We start from the raw sequence: 20,728 nt of genomic DNA on the forward strand, positions 1-20,728 counted from the left end.
CCCCTTGCAGGCTCTCACCACTCTCAGGGTGCGCAGTTGCTGTGGAGAGCTGGTTTGATGGCAGCACGTTGGCATCGAGGGAGGGCACTGAGTGAAGCACCTGAAGTTCAGAACGTTTGGCAGGCTGGCTGGGGTGGCCACCAGAAGCAGCAGGGCCAGAGCAAACGTTGAAGGAAAGGAAGAGGCAACTCTGGTTTTTCAGTTGCTGGGTCTCAGCTGTGTTCTCCTCATCCTCCACAGCCCAGCACTGCTCAGCACCAGGTCTGGCTTTAACTGTGCAACCTGACTGAAGTCAAAAAGGACTGAAGCCAACCAGGCCCAGTTTTCCTCAGCTTCAGTCTGATCTGCACTGGGATCCAATCTGCTCTGGTTCCCCCCTTAGTGGTTGGGGACACTGGATGGTCCCTCTCCCCTTTCCCCCAAGCTCTCAGTCTCCCCACACAGCTGGGAGAGGTGGCACCAGCAGGGGTGCAAAAAGGGGTAGCCAGCATCAGGGAGCTGTGCCTAGAGGAAGGGAGGGACAGTGCACGCTGGTGGTGCAACTCAGGCTGGTCCATGGCACTGCTAGGTGCAATGCCACCCCCAGCAAAGCAGCAAGAGCTCCAGACTGGAGCAGATCTGCTGCCAGGTCCTTACCCAAGCCTTAAGGTACTGCCTCACCTCCTTCTTATGCCCCAAAACTGCTAGTCAGGTGGCATGACTTAGTCCTCTGTCCTCTGGGAGAGCTTGACTAGAGCTATTTTGATGGATGCCAGCTCGATGGTGCAGATGGCAAAGCATCCCTCCTTATCTCAGGCACACAAGTATTTTTAGTCTTCTATTATCTTCAGAATGTTGATGCTGCCCTGGTTTTTTGCCCAGGAAAAGAGTCTCCTGCCACATCTCTCTCTCCCCCCTTTTATCCTGTGGTTGCCTGGAACGTTTCAGGCCGCAGCAACCTTTAGCTTTCCTCTCCTTCATGCTCAAACATTTTGACAAGGTGTTAGGACCTGTAAGTTTGTAAATAGCACATGCTAAAAAACACTCCAGCAAAGACATCACACCCTATCAGACCCCACGTTACTGAGGTTGCACAGCCAAGCATTTAGGAATGAGGGAAACAGGAGCTAGAAGGGCTAGAACAAGGAAAAGGGACCAAGGCCAGGGGAAAAGAAGGCTCAGCAAAGCCATTTAAACACCTTGCCTAGGAAGGTTTGGGGTGGGTTGTATTTGTGCCCCATCACATGGCTCTTGTTTGACACCTGCTAAGTCACTCAGCATCTGCAGGTGGCAGCCACTGTTGTGACACGTCACTTGCTCCAGCACTACTTGGGACATCCTCTCTCCTGCGGCATCAGGGCCAGGTGTGCACAAGCACCACACATCAGGTAATGGCAGGAGCAAAGCTGGAGGTGGGGAGAGTCACACTGGAGGTGAGGAGGAAGTTGTTGAGCATGAGAGTGGTGAGAGGCTGGAATGGGTTGCCCAGGGAGAGGTGGTTGAGGCCCCATGGCTGGAGGTGTTTAAGGCCAGGCTGGCTGAGGCTGTGTGCAGCCTGCTCTAGGGTAGGGTGTCCCTGGGCATGGCAGGGGGCTTGGAACTGGCTGCTCCTTGTGGTCCCTTCCAACCCTGACTGATTCTGTGACTCTTGTGTGACGCCTGGTAAGTCACTCAGCATCTGCAGGTGGCAGCCACTACTGTGACATGTCACTTGGTCCAGCACTACTTGGAACATCCTCTCTCCTGTGGCATCAGGGCCAGGTCTGCACAAGCACCACGCATTTGTTGCTGCCGCAAGACTCAGTGTAGGTCTGCTGCCTGCTGTGGGGCCAGGGAGGCAAGTCAGTAACTCCAACCTCTGCTTAAGTAATCCTTTCAGCTCAGTTTCCCTGCTTCTTCAGCTGCCCTCAGCAAAATGGGGATGAGACAACCCCCAGCACCTCACCAGGAGGCTGTAAAAAGGAGCTCACACATGTGTAGGGAGCTCTCAGACACAGGAGCCATCATTACAATGGAGCAGCCCATAGAGAAAAGAGAAATCCACGCTGGGAGGACATGCCCTGCACAGCAGCAGCTCCTCCAGCATCTCCAGCACTTGACTTTGTAACCTCTCCACTCTTTGCTGAATGTAGTTTTTGTGCATTTCTCGGGATGTTTTTAGCAGTGAGCTGAATAAAACAGGAGGCTTGGTCACGGCATCGCATCGGAGCTCAGCTCAGCCGCGGCGCTGCAGCCTTCACACCTGCTGAAAAGCTGAGCCCATTCACCGAGTGAGTAACACAGACACTGCCTTTGGCCCTGAGAGGCACCCCTGAGAGCAGAGCAGGAGCAGAATCTGGGCCACGGACTCAGCTGCCCTAACCAGAGTGTCCCACAGCTGCCCTGGGCTGCAGTGACCTGGGAGCTGGTTGTCAGCATCCACTGGAAGCAGAACTTCATGAAGTGCAACCAAATTTCAGCTCAATATGGAAAGCTTTTTTTACTCTTTTTTTGGTCCTTTCATTCCTTGCCTTTTATTTTCCTCTTTTTTTTTATCCTTTTCTTTCTTTGCCTTTTTTCCCTTCTCTTCTTTTTCACCTTTTCATTCTTTGCCTTTTTTCCCTTCTCTTCTTTTTCACCTTTTCTTTCTTTGCCTTTTTTCCCTTCTCTTCTTTTTCACCTTTTCATTCTTTGCCTTTTTTCCCTTCTCTTCTTTTTCACCTTTTCTTTCTTTGCCTTTTTTCCCTTCTCTTCTTTTTCACCTTTTCATTCTTTGCCTTTTTTCCCTTCTCTTCTTTTTCACCTTTTCATTCTTTGCCTTTTTTCCCTTCTCTTCTTTTTCACCTTTTCATTCTTTGCCTTTTTCCCTTCTCTTCTTTTTCACCTTTTCATTCTTTGCCTTTTTCCCTTCTCTTCTTTTTCACCTTTTCATTCTTTGCCTTTTTCCCTTCTCTTCTTTTTCACCTTTTCATTCTTTGCCTTTTTCCCTTCTCTTCTTTTTCACCTTTTCATTCTTTGCCTTTTTCCCTTCTCTTCTTTTTCACCTTTTCATTCTTTGCCTTTTTCCCTTCTCTTCTTTTTCACCTTTTCATTCTTTGCCTTTTTCCCTTCTCTTCTTTTTCACCTTTTCATTCTTTGCCTTTTTCCCTTCTCTTCTTTTTCACCTTTTCATTCTTTGCCTTTTTCCCTTCTCTTCTTTTTCACCTTTTCATTCTTTGCCTTTTCCCTTCTCTTCTTTTTCACCTTTTCATTCTTTGCCTTTTTTCCCTTCTCTTCTTTTTCACCTTTTCATTCTTTGCCTTTTTTCCCTTCTCTTCTTTTTCACCTTTTCATTCTTTGCCTTTTTTCCCTTCTCTTCTTTTTCACCTTTTCATTCTTTGCCTTTTTTCCCTTCTCTTCTTTTTCACCTTTTCATTCTTTGCCTTTTTTCCCTTCTCTTCTTTTTCACCTTTTCATTCTTTGCCTTTTTTCCCTTCTCTTCTTTTTCACCTTTTCATTCTTTGCCTTTTTCCCTTCTCTTCTTTTTCACCTTTTCATTCTTTGCCTTTTTCCCTTCTCTTCTTTTTCACCTTTTCATTCTTTGCCTTTTCCCCTTCTCTTCTTTTTCACCTTTTCATTCTTTGCCTTTTTCCCTTCTCTTCTTTTTCACCTTTTCATTCTTTGCCTTTTCCCCTTCTCTTCTTTTTCACCTTTTCATTCTTTGCCTTTTCCCCTTCTCTTCTTTTTCACCTTTTCATTCTTTGCCTTTTTCCCTTCTCTTCTTTTTCACCTTTTCATTCTTTGCCTTTTTCCCTTCTCTTCTTTTTCACCTTTTCATTCTTTGCCTTTTCCCTTCTCTTCTTTTTCACCTTTTCATTCTTTGCCTTTTTCCCTTCTCTTCTTTTTCACCTTTTCATTCTTTGCCTTTTTTCCCTTCTCTTCTTTTTCACCTTTTCATTCTTTGCCTTTTTTCTTCTCTTCTTTTTCACCTTTTCATTCTTTGCCTTTTTCTTCTCTTCTTTTTCACCTTTTCATTCTTTGCCTTTTTCTTCTCTTCTTTTTCACCTTTTCATCCCTTGCCCTTTTTTGCCTTCTGTTTTTTGTCTTGTCATCCCTTGCCCTTTTTGTCCTTCCCCCCCCCCCACCTCAGACTTACAACATGGCCCCAAATGAGAGGGATTTTTCCCTGCCATCCTCCACCCTTCCCCAGAGCCGGCAAGCAGACAGATTTCAAGGCCCTGCTCCAAAGCTGGACCTGTATGATCTTGCAGGATGAAAGGCACTCTGGAGATGTAAGCTCCTAGCAGCAATTAACAGCAACAAGTTCAGATGCTGTTTCTGCCTACATGCAAATGAAACTCAGCAGGCACTCGAGAGCCTGGACCACATGAGCCGTGGCTGACACCGAGAGGCAGCTACCAGCCATGGAACTGGGCAGTTAATCATATGGGTAGCTGTGCTGCCTTGGCTTGAACCAGTCTCAGAGGTGAAAGATGCCATCCTGCAGTTCACAGGTGGAGCATAAGGGGACAACAAAAGAGAAAAGCTTGAGCTGCCAGTGATTGAAACAGCTTTTGAGTAACTGGATGCCTCCAGCAGCCTGGAAAGACTGCTGGAATCTCTCTCTGTAGAGCATCAGTTTAAATGCAGATCTTCTTCCAAGGAGTTAGATGTCAATTAACAGCTGGGGATTAAACTAGGTGCCAACTGGTGCCACTGCAGAGGGGAGCACAGAGAATCATAGAATGGCCTAGGTTGGAAGGGACCTCAAAGCTCAGCTAGTTCCAATCTCCCCCCCATAGGCAGGGACACCTCCCACTAGAACAGGTCACTCAAGGTCTTGTTCAACCTGGTCCTCAACATCTCCAGGGAGGTTGTGGAGCACAGAAGCACAGAATGTGATCAAAGATCACATTCTGTGCTTCTGTGCTCCACAACCTCCCTGGGAAACCTGTCCCAGTGTCTCATCACCCTCAACCTGTCCCAGTGTCTCACCACCCTCAACCTGTCCCAGTGTCTCACCACCCTCACTCCAAAGAACTTCTTCCTAACATCCAGTTTCAATCTCCCCTCTGCCACTTCAAACCCATTCCTCCTCCTCCTCCTCAGCCCTCCTGTAGCCTCTTTCAGATCCTGCAAGGCCACTCCAAGGTCTCCTCCAAGCCTTCTCTTCTCCAGGCTGCACAGCCCCAACTCTCTCAGCCTGTGCTCACAGCAGAGCTGCTGCAGCCCTCTCAGCATCCTGGTGGCCTCCTCTGGACTGGCTCCAACTCTTCCATGTCCTTCTTGAGCTGGGGGCTTCAGACCTGCACACAGTGCTCCAGGTGGGCTCTGAAGAGAGCCAAGGGGCACTCAGAGCATTCCTACACCGAGTGGTGCCCTGTGCCCAGAGCCGTGCTGGCAGGGCACAGCTCAGATGAAGACCCTCCCAAGGATGCAAAGGGCACAGCACAAGGCAAGCTGAACTTGTGTTGGCCCAAACCCACGGCAACAGAAGCAGTGTGCGGCTGGGCGGGCAGGCAGGCGCCGGGCGGAGCGGAGCTGTGCTGCTTCGCACAGACCGAGCCCGGCAAATGGGTTAGCCCTGCTGTGCTTCCAGGCGCTCGCTTGGTTGGGTGTTTGGTGGTTTTTTTTGTTGCTGAGGCCCTTTTCAGAGATGAAACCCAGGAGGAGGAGAGCCCCGCTCCTTCAGCAGAGGGCAGGGGGGCTCCGCGCCGCGCCGCGGCAGCCGCACGGGGGCTGGCGGCTCCCAGAGCCGCTCCTCCTCCTCCGCCTTCCTCCTCCTCCCCCGGCTGTCTGCTGGCCGCGGCGGCAGGAAGAGAGGCTCTGGCGCTGGGGAGCACAGACGACCTTGAAGCGAAACACTCCAAACTCGGTGTGACTAAGTGGATTTACCACAATCTCTGGCATCAGATAAATCTCCGCCCCTGGCCCCCAGCCCTCCCTTGCTTCCCGTTCCCACGCGGGCTCGTCCAGCCAGCCCCTTGCGCCCTACTCGCTGCCATCTGCCCTTGGGATTTACCTTCACTGCCACCAGCATTTTGTCGTTGGTGGGGCTGAGGTTGTAACACTCGGCCAAGAACACCTTCCCAAAGGCACCTTCTCCCAGCTCCCTCTTCAAAACGATGTCTCTCCTCTTAATATGCTGGACATCTGTTGGAGGGAGGGGAGGAAGAGGGAGAGGAGTGAGGGAAGAATGAATCAGGGTTAATTCAGGGAATGGAAAACAACTAATTCAATTTTCTAGCAAGCTGCAAAGGGTCTGCCATGGCTCTGCAGAGGTATCTGCGGGGATCTCTGAACCCACCCACGGAATGCAGCCGGCCCTGGGACGCAGCTAAGTCTCATGCAAAACAGCTGTGTAGAAAGCACTCAAGGTTTGTCTGTTCTCACTAGGAGCTGGCAGCAAGCTCGTCCCTGAGGACGGCAACCTTCGGGGCAAGAGCTGCTACAAAGACCAGGATCTCTTTGGAATGCTCCTGGAAATGATTCATCTCCTGTGAGGCACAGCAAAGGTCACATACTTCCAATGCCAGGTCAGGGCAGATTAGAAGGTCCTGTTGAGTTTCATATTTCAAGTGGGGGGGATCAGTTCAAACCCAAATTCAGGCAGACTTTTGAGGCTGAACTTTGGCAAGTCCCAGAGAAGAGGAGGACCATTGACCCCCAAGCACCTTAAGGCCGGAGCAGGAGCTGGGGGGAAGTGCTGAGCACTGCCCTGCAGCAAGACCCTGACCTTGCAGCCATCTCCTGCAGTACTGCTCCCTCGGGAACAAGGTCATCCCGGGATAAAGTCCCTGGCACAACAGACAAACCGAACCCATTAGTTTCAATGATCCTTGCCAGTGACATCTGGGACAGTGAGGACCGACAGGGACTAGCAACCAAGGTCTCAGGAGAATCACAAGAGCAGCAGCTCTTCATTTCACAGAGGTGCAGAGGCCTGGGCAGACTGCTCTGCTCCAGCTAACAAGGGCTACATCTACCCAGGCACTGAGCACCCACACCACTGGAGAAGCAACCGGCAGGGTACCCACGAAGGCTGCACCGTGACTAAACACCACTGTCTGCTGGGAGAGCTTGGAGGTCTCCACAGTCTCTCTGGGGAACAGCACTGGGGCACAGCTTCTTCCTACCAAACCTGCCTGGCATCCCAGCACCCTCAGAGATCCTCTAGGAATAGAAAGTGCCTCCTTTTTTAACGGCTGGAATGAGCTGCGGGAGCGGCTAGGGATGGGCAGCCACCGGAGCACCTTCGGGAGGCACAGCACCCAAAGCTTCCTCCTCTGCCTCCCTTGAGAACTGTGAAAGCAGAGACCATCTCCAGCATCAGCCTGATGGTTATGGCAGGGCAGTGAGGGCTACATGCTCTTCTCCAGTGCGTGGTGAGCAAAAGCTGGCACGTCTGCAGCCTGCTCAAGCAGAGGCGTTGGATGAAGCAGTGCCCTCTTTCCACTCCTACCCTGGGACACGCACAGCTTGCATCTGTTTACTCACACACTTGGCTCCATCTCTTCCATGTGCCACAGGAGCTGTACAGATATGCACCCCCTCAGCTCACACCCGATTTCCCTTGGAGGACTGCAGGAGGTGGAGGTGACTTCTACCTGGCCTCAGGGGAGTGCCACTAACAGTGCCCACAACAGTGCCACCAGCTCCTCCCAGCCACGTGGGCAGCTGCAGCCCCACGAGGTGCCCCACAGCAATCCCTGTGCCACTTAATGCATCAAAATCCAGCAGACTGGAAGAGGAACAGAGAATCACAGAATGGGTTAGGTTGGAAGGGACCTCAAAGCTCAGCCAGTTCCAACTCCCTGCCACAGGCAGGGACACCTCCCACTAGAACAGGTCACTCAAGGCCTCATCCAACCTGGTCCTCAACATCTCCAGGGAGGTTGTGGAGCACAGAAGCACAGAATGGGATCTTTGATCACCTTCTGTGCTCCACAGCCTCCCTGGGAAACCTGTGCCAGTCTCTCACCACCCTCACTGCAAACAACTTCTTCCTAACATCCACTTTCAATCTCCCCTCTGCCACTCCAAACCCATTCCTCCTCCTCCTGGCATTACCAGACCTTGTCAATAGTCCCTCCCCAGCCTTCTCTTCTCCAGGCTGCAGAGCCCCAACCCTCTCAGCCTGTGCTCACAGCAGAGCTGCTGCAGCCCTCTCAGCATCTTGGTGGCCTCCTCTGGACTGGCTCAAACTCTTCCATGTCCTGCTTGTGTTGGGGGCTCCAGAACTACACACAGCTCTATCACAGTATCATAGAATCAACCAGGTTGGAAGACACCTCCAAGATCATCCAGTCCAACCTATCATCTTCCTGCTAGACTCATAAACATGTTGATATTTCTTTCTTCTGGGCTATAGCCATGAGAAGATGGAGGGAGCATCATAATCTCCCTGGGCAACCTGAGCCAGTGTCTCACCACCCTCAACCTGTGCCAGTGTCTCACCACCCTCCCTGTAAAGAATTTCTTCCTAGCATCCAGTTTCAATATCCCCTCTGCCAGTTCAAACCCATTCCTCCTCATCCTGCCATTCCAACACCTTGCCAATAGTCCCTCCTGTAGCCCACTTCAGATACTGAAAAGCTACCAGAAACTCTCCTCAAAGCCTTCTCTTCTCCAGGTGCCTTTCAAACAATTAAGCTCTTTTAATCAGGAGCCCAGAGGCAGGCTGAAGGAGCTGCCATGCCCAGGCCCTTTGGCTTGTTTGGGAAGATGGATGCTGGGAGATTGCATAAGCAATGGGGCTTGTAATGAATGATCCCTCTGTGGAGAATTCCCCCTGACCTTTTCATTAATTGTTCAATAGCCTGAAAACTATTAGTTACCAATATTAATAATATTGGTAGCATTAAAGCAGGGGATGGGAGCACGTCCCAGATGACTCTGGCTTTAAATCTGCAGTGACAGCCAGGGAGAGCAAATCACACGTGGACTTTGCCTTCTCCACCAGGTTTAGCTGAGTGGTTATAAGGAGTACCTGGAGAGATCTGAAATACCATGTGTTGAAATGTTAAGTGATGCACTTGGGTGAGCAAAGTCCTAATCTAAGAAAAGCTCAAATGGCACCAATTTACTTAATAGAGGAGAGGAAAAGGAGGGTTGGGGTTTTTTTCCCCCCCTCTTGGCAAGCATTTCTATAGCACTCAGCAGCACAGTACCTGGGATTTGCTGTATTGACCAACTATGCATTGGCATTCTTGGTCTCTTGAGCAGCAGCAGGCAAGGAAGCTATGGGGAAGTGATCTTGTGCTGAGAGGAGCTCAAGGACACTTTACAGAAAGAAAAATAAACCTCAGGACCCCAAGAGAAAAATTGCAATGCAGCTGGTGTGAGACAAAAGCACAAAGCAAACCCTCTCCAAATAGCCAGCAGTGCTATTAGACACCACTGCCACTTGTGATGAGTCAGTGCTAACACCACGAGAACTGAATCAGAGAGTCATAGAACCAACCGGGCTGGAAGAGAGCTCCAAGCTCACCCAGCACCCAGCCCTGGCCAGTCAACCAGACCATGGCACTAAGTGCCCCAGCCAGGCTTGGCTGCAACACCTCCAGCCACAGCCACTCCACCACCTCCCTGGGCAGCCCATTCCAATACCAATCACTCTCTCTGACAACAACTTCCTAACAAAATCCAGCCTAGACCTGCCCTGGCACAGCTTGAGGCTCTGTCCCTTTGTTCTGGTGCTGCTTGCCTGGCAGCAGAGCCCAACCCCACCTGGCTACAGCCTCCCTGCAAGCAGCTGCAGGCAGCAGTGAGCTCTGCCCTGAGCCTCCTCTGCTGCAGGCTGCACCCCCCCAGCTCCCTCAGCCTCTCCTCACAGGGCTCTGCTCCAGGCCCCTCCCCAGCCTTGCTGCCCTTCTCTCAACACCTTCCAGCATCTCAACATCTCTCTTCAGTTGAGAGGCCCAAAACTGGACACAGCACTCAAAGTGTGTCCTGAGCAATGCTGAGTACAGGGACAGAAGAAACTTCCTTGTGCTGCTGCCCACACTGCTCCTGAGCCAGCCCAGGATGCCATTGGCACCCCCAGCTCCCTCAGCCTCTCCTACAGACCTCTCACCAGCCTTGCTGCCCTTCTCTGGACAAACCTCTCTTTGTGAACTCCTTAGGGTCTTCCCCTTGGAAAATTTTCAGCTGCAAACTCTTCCTCCCAACAACATCTTAACGAAGGCTCAGCCATTTCTGAGAGCCTGCATCCAGATTGTGCAATTATGGCTGCATTATTAAAAGAATATCCCATCTGTCTTCAAGACCAAATCTCACAGCAAGTCACTAAGGTCACCTGGGAAGCTTCATGGAATATTTATACCAAGAACTGAAGGAGATGTTGTGGCAGATAGAGTTGAACCCAGGGAGGAGCAATCCCTTTGAGGCAGTGGACTCAGGTAGCACTGCTAGGCTTAAAGTGAGCTCGAATGGTTACGAAAGAAAGGTTCATGCAGTTAAGCAGTTTGGCAGCAACTGGACAACCTTAACGTGGAGCCAGAGGAGTATTTTTGCTGATCACAATTTTCCTCAACCTCAAACAGCTACAGATTTGGCATCAGAGCATTTTAGGCACAATGATGAGTGATAACAAATTGCTTCTTTCTCACGCACGGAGCCCTAAAAGCCTGAAGTTTACACCAAGTTCTGCCATTCACAGTGAGCTCAGCACTGTGATCAATTCCACATCACTATTAAACGCAGGCTGTAAACACAAAGCAGTGACAAACCACCCTGGCCCTCTGCAGCTGGCTGTGTTATTGCGCTAACCTTGCATCCCTTCGCTTGTCTGTCCTGGCTGTAACTCACGCGGAAGGCCGAGTGGCCATGAAAGATGCTGTGCTGCAAGGGCACCTGGGAGGTTCATCTGCATAAATCTGCTTGCCTCCTCCTGGAGAAAGCTGAGCCCTGTCTGATAAACAGCTGGTGTTTATTTGTTTTAGGCAGGCAGTGGTGTGCTAATCTGTCTCCGCCGCGCCGCAGCCAGCCCTGCCGACAAGGTGTGCACAAACTGTCTTCCCCCAAGTACCACTCTTTCTCTCCTTCCCCTTCCCCCTCTACCATTAGCTTATAAAAACAAGCCAACAAGACAATTCAAAAGAAGAACCCATGCAGGAGCCACAGCAAGACCTGGCAGGAGAATAAGCAGACTTGACAGCACGATGGGAGCTCATTCAAGGCCGCCTTGTATCTGGAGGAAGGATGCGAGCGCAGGACGCCGGAGCGATTCCGGCTGTAAATGAAACATCTCTGCAGTTCTTGTTCTGGAATTACTACCTTGCTGCACGACACAGAAGAAGAGCTGGGCAGCTCCCCTCACCTTCCCTCTTGTCCATCAAGATCCAGCACGCAGAGAACGTGTCTCCAGCTCTTGCTTTGGCTGTTACTCTGAACAAGCACCAACCACATCGGTGAGCGCTCAGCCTGCAGCTGGCTGGGGACTCCCCAGGACTTCAGTTCAGCGATGGCAGCGCACGGACAAGCTTGAGCATTAACAAGAGGGTCAGCCTGGGACACTGCACTCACCTTCACAAATTGCCTCCAGAGCAGAAAGCATTCCCTTTTCTCTGGAAAAAGCTCAGGCAGAGGGGTTGTGGCTTTGGCTCTGCCATGGGACCTTACCTAACCTCCTCGGAACCTTTGCAGGCTGGCTGACTTGATCTGTGCTTCGAGTGCACTCAGTCAGAAAAGTGGCTGCTTGAAAACAGCATCTTCTTCTCCTTCCTGTTCCCTCCCTTGTGTCCCTTAGCCATTGCTGCTCCTCTCCTCGACACAAACATATTCCAGTCTGCTAACCTTGTGACCTCCAGCACAGCCATGGGATACAGGAGAAGAAGAGGGAAACAAGATTAATTCTGCTCTTCTCAAACATCACTCTACCACTTCCTGATGGGTCACTCCTGTACTGGCCCCAGGGGGGGTAGAGCCTGCAAAAGCCAAACCTTTTTTCCCTTCAATCACAGACTCAGTGACTCTTCACCTATCTTTTTACACTCATAGTGGAGAATCTCTCTAGCTTGTGACGAGGTCAAGGCAAGAAGACCCCCCAACTCACCACCAAATCCCAGGTAGAGCACAAAGTGCTCACAACAGCCTGCCTGCAATTTAAGCACCTTTTCTTTGTCCTAATAACCAACACTTTTCCATCACAGGAGCAGAAATTGGGGAGCTGTCTGGGTACATCTCATGAATCTGCTTTTCCAGTGCTTGGTCTCCTCTCTGAACCAGCCCTGGGTATCAGCTGCAATAGAGATGGCCTCAGTCAGGCTGCAAATTCTGCATTTCAGATTCCCATCACAGCCAACATCCTTAAAGCAGCAGCCTGATAATTCTCTGGAACCCTGGATGCACATGATTGTGTTTGGACACAGATGACTCCAGCGGGAGGTAAATGGACAAATCAAACTGCAAACAGAGGCAGCCACGAGCGGTGCCAGCGCTTAAGTTACAGCGAGGCACAAAACCGCTTCTGCAGCTGCAGCGTTTGCAGCAGCCCTGAAAGTAATTCCTCACCTCTCCTCCTTGCCCACTCCTAACAGCAGTCTGTCTGATCTCACTGCTGTCTGCAGCTACCCAAAGGGAGGCTGTAGCCAGGTAGGGGGGGAAGGTTTGATTGGACAGGGCTGAGTGATAGGTTGGGCTGGCTGAGCTTGGAGGTCTTTTCCAACCTGGCTGATTCTATGCAGTTCTAGCAGACAGCTTCCTGTCCTTGGGCTCTTAGTTCAGAGAATGATAGAACCAGTCAGGGTTGGAATGGAGACCACAAGGATCAGCCAGTTCCAAGCCCCCTGCCATGCCCAGGGACACCCTACCCTAGAGCAGGCTGCACACAGCCTCAGCCAGCCTGGCCTCAAACACCTCCAGCCATGGGGCCTCAACCACCTCCCTGGGCAACCCATTCCAGCCTCTCACCACTCTCCTGCTCAACAACTTCCTCCTCACCTCCAGTGTGACTCTCCCCACCTCCACCTTTGCTCCATTTCCCCCAGTCCTCTCAGTCCCTAAGAGCCTGAAAAGTCCCTCCCCAGCTCTTTTGTAGCCCCCTTCAGATCCTGCAAGGCCACAAGAAGGTCACCTGGGAGCCTCCTCTTCTCCAGCCTGCACAGCCCCAACTCTTTCAGTCTGTGTTCACAGCAGAGCTGCTGCAGCCTCTGAGCATCCTCCTGGCCCTGCTCTGGACACACTCCAGCATCTCCACAGCCCTCTTGGAATAGGGGCTCCAGAACTGGATGCAGTACTCCAAGTGGGGTCTCAGCAGAGCAGAGCAGGGGGGGAGAATCCCCTCCCTGGCCCTGCTGGACACACTTCTGCTGCTGCCCAGGCTCTGCTTGGCTTTCTTGGCTGCAAGTGCACACTGCTGGCTCATGTTGAGCTTCTCATCCACCAGCACCCCCAAGTCCCTCTTCTCAGGGCTGCTCTCCAGCCACTCACTGCCCAGCTTGGAGTTGTGTCTGGGATTGCCTCAATCCAGATGCAAGATGAACCACATGCAGCTCACTGAGGAAAAAGAGTAAAATCTTAGAAGCTTCTCCTTTCCCCTTTGGCCACCCACTGCAGCAGCAGGTTTTCCTCCTAGTCTAGAAAAGATCAACCTCAGTTTTCTACCATCTCCTTCTCCTTCCACACACATGGTCCTGTTTTCCCTAGAGGTAGGTCCCTTCCTGCGCCTCTCTGCCACCAGCTCCTCCTTCCCTTAGCTTTGTCTCATTATGGCATTTCCTAATCTCTTCTTCTTCTCTTTCTCTTGTTGATCAATCCCTATTTTAAAGGCTGCCTTCTCTCAGATGTGTTTCTAGGGTATCCTGATTTGAGTCTGATCCTAGTGGGGTTTTTTGGTGGTAATAGCCTTGATTTTCATAAGCCTCTGAAGCCTCATTTGCATCAACAGCACTTTATAAATGATAACAACAATGACATTTTTCAGTGGCTGAGTCATTTGCTGTAACAACTAATTTATGCCAAAGAATTCTCTCTCTCTCTCTCTCTCTTTTTAATTATTTATACAGAAGCTGTCCACAAAAAAATTGGTAGCAAAGTTCTCAGCTAGGCAATGATTCACTCAGCTCTCTCTTGACTCGCCGCTGAAGTAATCCCTCTGAATAAACCCTGCACAGCTTCCCTGCTCTCTGACAATTAAAAACCAACTCAACAAAGCTCACAACTTGCACTGTGAGTCTTGTCATTAAGGCATGGACCAAGCAAGCCAATGCCTTTCGTGTCAGTTGCAGTCAGCTGCAACCTGGGTGTCAACCCAATGTGTTGAGGAGTTGCCTGATGTAGCTGATCAGAGCCAAGGCACAGATCGGGGAGGATCAGATCAAAAAGCCTTGCTGCTGGAGGGCTGATAAGTCATGCTCTCACAGGTTTGTCTCACAGGGAGAGAAGATAGCTGTGGCTCCCTCCTGGCCTGGTACAAATCCATCAAAGTCAGTGCAGGATATTGATTTCAGTCATGGGCTGCCGGGAAGTAGATGTAGACAAACAGAGAATTGGCCCCACGTCGTCTTAAAAAAATGGGGACATAAACAGGCTGCTCCTTATCTCTCTGTGGACCCCGAGTAGGTAACCCTCCACTTCTGGTGGCTTCTTTCCTTGCTCTGACATGAGCCACCCCTAGGAAGAAGCCTGGATACAGGCTTTGGCAGCTCGGCGCTGCGCCCAGGCGCTGGTACTCTGCCAAGTTCCTCTGTTAAGGCACCCTTCAAGGACTCAGATTCAAAAGTGTCATGATTATAAACAACAAATAGTCCTTACAGCCCTCTGAAAAAGACCCCAAACCACCCAGCTTTATCTAAGGCAGCTCTTAATCTCTGTTTGTTTCTGGGAGCAGCCACAGCCCTTACCGGAGTCACCTGGGCTCCAAGATATGCATACACCAAGACCCTTCCCACCCCCTTCTTTGCAGGCTCCCTAAGGACAAGACCACCTTGCTCAGACCTTCCCCTTCACTCTGGGGCAGTGTTTTTCAGTCTTGCTGTTTCTACATGACAGCTCTCACAGCCATTTGGGTGTCCACACAGCAACCTTATACAGAGAGAGACTTTCTCACACTTCCCACCCACCTCTCCTTTGGCTTTGATGGAAATGAAATGCAAAGGAGGCTCTTCCTTCTACTTCATTATCCCTCTCTTTGCATCCCTTCTCAGGTTTTACAATCCCCAACAGCCCAATGCATGTCACTGGCTTCACAGCCTCTCTTCAAATCTTTTCTCATCATCTCTTGTACCTTACCAAGACGTTATCAACTTGCTTCCAGGCACCCCATGTGCTCAGCTGTATGTCTCATTATCAAATAGCCAGGATCAAACTCCTTCACAAAGACCTTAAAAGACAACTACTTGATGTTTCTGAAGTCCTCTACATCCTTACCTTTCCCTTCATTCTTTGGGAGCAGCCACAAGTGCAGATCCCAGATGTGCAGGAGGCATTACTGCCCAGCTGACCCAGCAGACCCGGAGCCAACGCATGACACACTGGTGAAGGACCCTTGGGGGAAACCAGCAAGGCTTGGCAGGTTTAGCAGGACAGGCTGGGCTAAAAAGACATCTCTCCAGGAATACCAATCTGCATCAGGAGCTAAAGTTCAGTGTCATGAAGCCCAAGAAAACGGAAGGACAACTTCTGCAAGGCAGACCTCTGGTGCTTTGAGAGCACTTCGCATCCACTGCTTCCAAGCACACCTCCAGCAGCTGGAGCATCATTGGCTCCTCTGGCTTCTGCTGTTGCAATAGCAGGTGGAGAGCAAGCCCTGACCCCAAGGGCTGCCTGTCAGTTGTCAGCTAACTCCAGCCAGCCTCCAGTGGAGGCAGAGCAGCGTTTCTTGTGAAGCAGTTCTCCAGGACCACAGGGTGATTTCATTACCAGCAGGGAGCCACTGGATCAGCACCCCCCAGCAGCTGCATCTCTGCTGCAGCACCAGCTCCAGCACCACCTCACAAACACTTCTTAAGCAAAACTTCCTGTCCTAGCTTAAACCACCTGGCAGTACCCTAAAAACAAAACATGATTTCAGGCTCTTCTCACCCACACCTCAGTCCCATACACCTGAGTGCTAACTGCTCAGTGATGTGTGAGACCACAGTACAAAGTGCCCCATGGCTACAGGCTGCTGAGCAGCCCCAGCTGGGCTGCACAATGCCACACAGCCCTGCAGGATGAACAAGCCATCCTGGGGAGATCCCAGAAGAGCTACAGCAAGAGGAAGGTTCTTGTACATCAGCTCCAGCAAAAGCTTGAGAGTGACTACAGCAACAAAGAAAGGAAGCATCCAGCACACCCAGGCCCTGCACAGCAGCAGGCTCTGGCACTCAGGACAGCATCCACCTCCTCTTGCCTGTGACTTACCACAACTACTCAGGCAAGGGTTCACACCACATCACCTGGAGCCTTCCCTGATCCAACAAGGTAAACCTCTTCACCTGTGCTCTTGCCACTGGTTAAAATGTCCCTTAGCATGGAGACCTGGAAGACTTCCCAAAGCTAACCTCATGCTCGCAAGGTTCCCTGCCACTGCAGGGCTTGAGGGTAGGGAGCAGGCACACAGCTGTAAGTGGGCTCCCAGATGTGCCTGAATGTAGTCTGCCTCTGTCCAACCTCCTTGTGCCCAAGGCACATGCAAGATGCCCTCAGGTTAGGGCAGACCTCCTGGTCCCCCTCGCTGCTGTTGCCTCTACAAACTTTGAGTGCAAGTTCACCCCATGCTCTCTGCAGGCACCAGCTCCTCCTCAGCTGCCTCCCAGGGAGACACAAAGCTCTGCTGAAGGCACCAAACCCTTCTTTAACATTCCAGACAGCACACTTTAAAACCTACCAACGATTCCTACCACCTCCTCCACCTTCTCAGATAACTCTTGGCTGGCTTTAGGCTGCAAGGCCAAAATGCCTCTCCAGCTTCGGCACAAACTGCACACTCCAAGGAGATGCTCAGGCTCTGAATCACAGAATCACAGAATCAAGCAGGTTGGAAGAGACCTCCAAGCTCATCCAGTCCAACCTAGCACCCAGCCCTATCCAGTCAACCAGACCATGTCACCAAGTGTCTCATCCAGGCTTTTCTTGAACACCTCCAGGGATGGTGTCTCCACCACCTCCCTGGGCAGCCCATTCCAATGGCGTTTCATACACAAAAGTTAACTACACAACTCATCTCTGAGAAGGAGGAAGACAAAGGAGACAGACAGAGGATGAACTGGAGTGGGCTGCAGGGGTCATTTCTTTGGGTGAAATGCCCAAGAGACCTATAGCAACACATCATAAAAGGGACTTTGCACAAAGCATCATCCTCACCGACTCGCTGGTACAGGCAGCAGCTCTTGGAAGCAGCAACGCTTGGCAGGGTGGGAGGAAAAGGGAAGGAGAGAGGGGAAGGGAGCCTTTCTGGTGAGCATGTTTTCTTTCCACCAGCCAGGCTCCTAGGTCCCTCGCTGCCAAAGCACTCAGAATAAAACATTAATTCAATACCACACATTTAATTACACATTATTTGAAAGTGAATGTATTTAACGGAGGAAAACAGCCTTCAGAGAGCATCTCCCTCCCTCAGACTCATGAGTCTGCAGGGAGGGAGGGGGGCTTGGAGAGGAGGTAGAAGGAATAATGGCTTGTTTTACATCAGCGAGCATTGCCACTCAGTTCATCCCATCAAAAGGGGAGATCTTAAAGAGATAGGGCTGTGTTGTGCAGGAACTCACCGGCTGGTTTCATTTCCCATCCTCGCACTCGGCTGGGAAGTGCTGCTGCAGACAGCTACCACTTGCCTCGCCTTTTGCATTCTTTTAACAGGGGAAGGGAGGGATTACAGGTGGAGGGACGGAGGAGGATTGGCTACCCCTCGAGGGAGCAGACGGTAGTCAGATTTCAGGCTTAAGGCTTAAAGGACGCAGTAATCAGACACAACTGCATCCCATTGCTGAGATGGATAAGCACAAGGAGCTGGGAGGGATAAGGTCCCAGCAGCAGCCTTGCAGCTTGGAGGCTGTCTCCCAACAAGAACACAGAGACTTACCTTCTGTCTCCAGGGCCTCAGAGGCTACCAGCTGAGGGCTTCAGCCTGGGAGTTCACTGCCACAGCCTTGCCTGCTCCAGAAGCCTGGCAATGGCCACTTTCAGGCACCATCAAGCCTTGTAATCCTCCAGTCAAAGAGAAAGATGGGGACTGACTCCAGTACCTGACCCCTCCTCAGCTCTGTGTGAGTAGCACTAAGCTGCTGCAAGGCCAGAAAAGAGCTGCCAGGTCCTTAGCAGGAAGGAGTCTGCCCTCAGTAAACTCAGCCTGAGCTTTTACCTTCACTGTCCTCTGAGTTCTGGCACCTCTGCAACACCCCAGCAGGAGCATGTCTCTCAAGGTCGGGTTCATTGGCTCAGGTCAGGACATCTCATGTCTCCCAACCCTTTTCTCTACACTGGGTCTATCCTCCCACTCCCAAACTTGGGAGTAGCATAAAAACAAATCCCTCAACTTGGCAACAGCCCTGGTTAGACTCCAGACCCCATCTGGACTGACACAAACTTGTGCCTTGCATCATTGCTGCTAGCACCCAGTCCTCACTGCAACAGCTAAGAGGAGAACTCAGCCCAGCCAGCCTTTACCACCACAGTGAGCTACACCTCTGACCAACAGACATCCTGTGGGCAGTTTAGAGCCCTTTTGGCCTCCCCAGCCACATCCTGCTAGTGCCACCCTGCTCCCAGCAGCCAGTCTCAGAGCCAGTTTGCTTGCACAGCCAGGCAGATATCGTAGCCCAGGGTTCAGGTCACAGTGCTAAGCTTTTCCTTGCAATTTTGAGGATTTAGGGGGCTTTGATGCCACTGTTTCAATGTTGTTCAGTTTCTGCTTTGAGGGATCTAGCCAGAGGCTGCATCTGCCTCGTCTGTCATTGCCTTCCTAACAGCTTCTGATCTTAATGTTCCCCCACCACGAATGCCAGAACATCCCAGACACAATGAAGACGTTCTGGGGGCTAAGTGACCGTTCCAAGGGCAGCATTAAGGATGGTCTGAACGTGGCTGGAGCACCAGTCCATGATCCAAAACCCACTCCGAGCAGAGCAAGAACTGGCCCCGAAGTTGGAGACAAAATGAAGTGTTTAGGAGAAGTGCAGTTCCCTCCAGCTGTGGGAGCACGAGAAGACCCTCAGGAAAACCTCTTGTGACAGAATTTCTGGGCTGCCTTAAAGCAGGAAGGTTGGTGAGGAGTCCTGGTGTTCTGCATTTTCCAGCTGGAGCTCCAGGCAGGTTGGGAATGCTGCTGATTGTTGCCAGCCTCTTCATCACCACGAAGGAGAAGGACCATTTCAGACAAAACAGAGCATCCTCTGCCCTTCTCTTTCCTTCAGTCCTTCTTTTGCTTCTGCCATCTCTCTGGGCACCTCTCTCTCTTCTCTTGCCCCACACCCAGTCATTCTCCCAACAACCTCCTTTGGTGGCCATTAAGGCAGTGGCTGATGCAGCCAAACTCCTGGAAACAGGAATATTCCAGAAGCGAGGCTATGCGGAGTAGGAACATGAGGTGTTGAAAGACAGATCTCAGGCTCAAGTTAGGGTTTCATTAAAAAGCCTCTCTCCAATTTGCCCAATTTCCATCTCTCCCCTCCCTTCCCACCTCCTCCAACTCCCTTTCTCACAGGAGCAGCACAGGAGGTGAGCCTCCATCTCTGGCTTGATGAGGTGTTCCCTCAGACTCATGTTTTCCTAACACCCTGAATGGAGCTTGCTCCTTCTTTGTTTCTGCCTAAGGTTTCCTTGGCTTTCTCCCTGCTTGTTTGTCTGCACAACCCCATCCCTTTTTCCATCTTGCCAACTCCTCCTGCAGAAGGAAACCCCTGAAGGAGGAGAAACCTGAGCCAGCTCTGCCTGTTGGGCTCTAAGATTACTGTGGTTTGGGTGACTTAAGCAATTGTTAGGAGGCAGCAAATGATGCAGAGAGGAATAAAGGAGAGATCCTACAAAGGGATTAGCTAATCTGATGGGGATAGCAGCTGCTCCTCCTTTAGCTCTCCAGGTCTCTGCATACTTGGGGCTTCCTGTACTCCTTTGGTCTGAGTCACAAGTAGGACGCAACGAATGTTGGTCTAGTGCTCCTGGGATGCTTCACACAAAGAGCAACCCACCTCTCCTCTTGCTGAAAAATGGGCCAGACCAATGGCAGGGAGGCTCTAGTCAAGGGAAAGAAGCCCACCAGTACCCTGGGTCCATCCTGCAGAGGAGGACAGAGAAAAGCCATGCAGACGATCAGAGGGTTGGAGCTCCTCTCCCATGAGGACAGGATGAGAGAGTTGGGGTCGTTCAGTCTGGAGAAGAGAAGGCTCTGAGACCTTAGTGTGGCCTTCCAGTATCTGCAGGGGGCTACAAGAAAGCTGGGGAGGGACTTTCTAGGGTGTCAGGTAATGATAGGATTGGGGGAATGAATCCAAGCTAAAGGAGGGGAGAGTTAGATTAGATGTAAGGAAGAAGTTCTTCAGCATGAGGGTGGTGAGACTCTGGCACAGGCTGCCCAGAGAGGTGGTGGAAGCCTCATCCCTGGAAGTTTTTAAGGCCAGGCTGGATGTGGCTCTGGGCAACCTGATCTAGGGAGGTGGTGGAGTCACTGTCCCTGGAGGTGTTCAAGAAAAGACTGGATGAGGCACTTAGTGCCATGGTCTGGTTGATTGGCCAGGGCTGGATGCTAGGTTGGACTGGATGAGCTTAGAGCTCTCTTCCAACCTGGCTGATTCTATGATTCTAGTGGGAAGTGTCCCTGGCCATGGCAGGGAGGTTGGAACTGGCTGATCCTTGAGGTCCCTTCCAACTCTGA

General features: G+C 51.3%; 1 protein-coding gene across 9 annotated transcripts in view; it reads right to left on the bottom strand.

The window, feature by feature from the left end:
- NTRK3 (neurotrophic receptor tyrosine kinase 3) overlaps window positions 1-20,728 on the bottom strand; it is a 293,014-nt gene that overhangs the window by 55,105 nt on the left and 217,181 nt on the right. For 7 of the 9 annotated variants that reach the window (XM_064158080.1, XM_064158077.1, XM_064158076.1 and 4 more), the window contains one exon: window positions 5,960-6,090. In XM_064158080.1, the coding sequence (XP_064014150.1) occupies window positions 5,960-6,090 (131 nt within the window). Of the gene's footprint in view, window positions 1-459; window positions 990-2,258; window positions 4,654-5,959; window positions 6,091-20,728 lie in introns of those variants that run through there. The other 2 variants (XM_064158084.1, XM_064158083.1) reach the window with 2 other exon arrangements.

This window comes from Pogoniulus pusillus, chromosome 17, assembly GCF_015220805.1.
Source record: "Pogoniulus pusillus isolate bPogPus1 chromosome 17, bPogPus1.pri, whole genome shotgun sequence".
Classification (NCBI taxonomy): Eukaryota; Metazoa; Chordata; class Aves; order Piciformes; family Lybiidae; genus Pogoniulus; species Pogoniulus pusillus.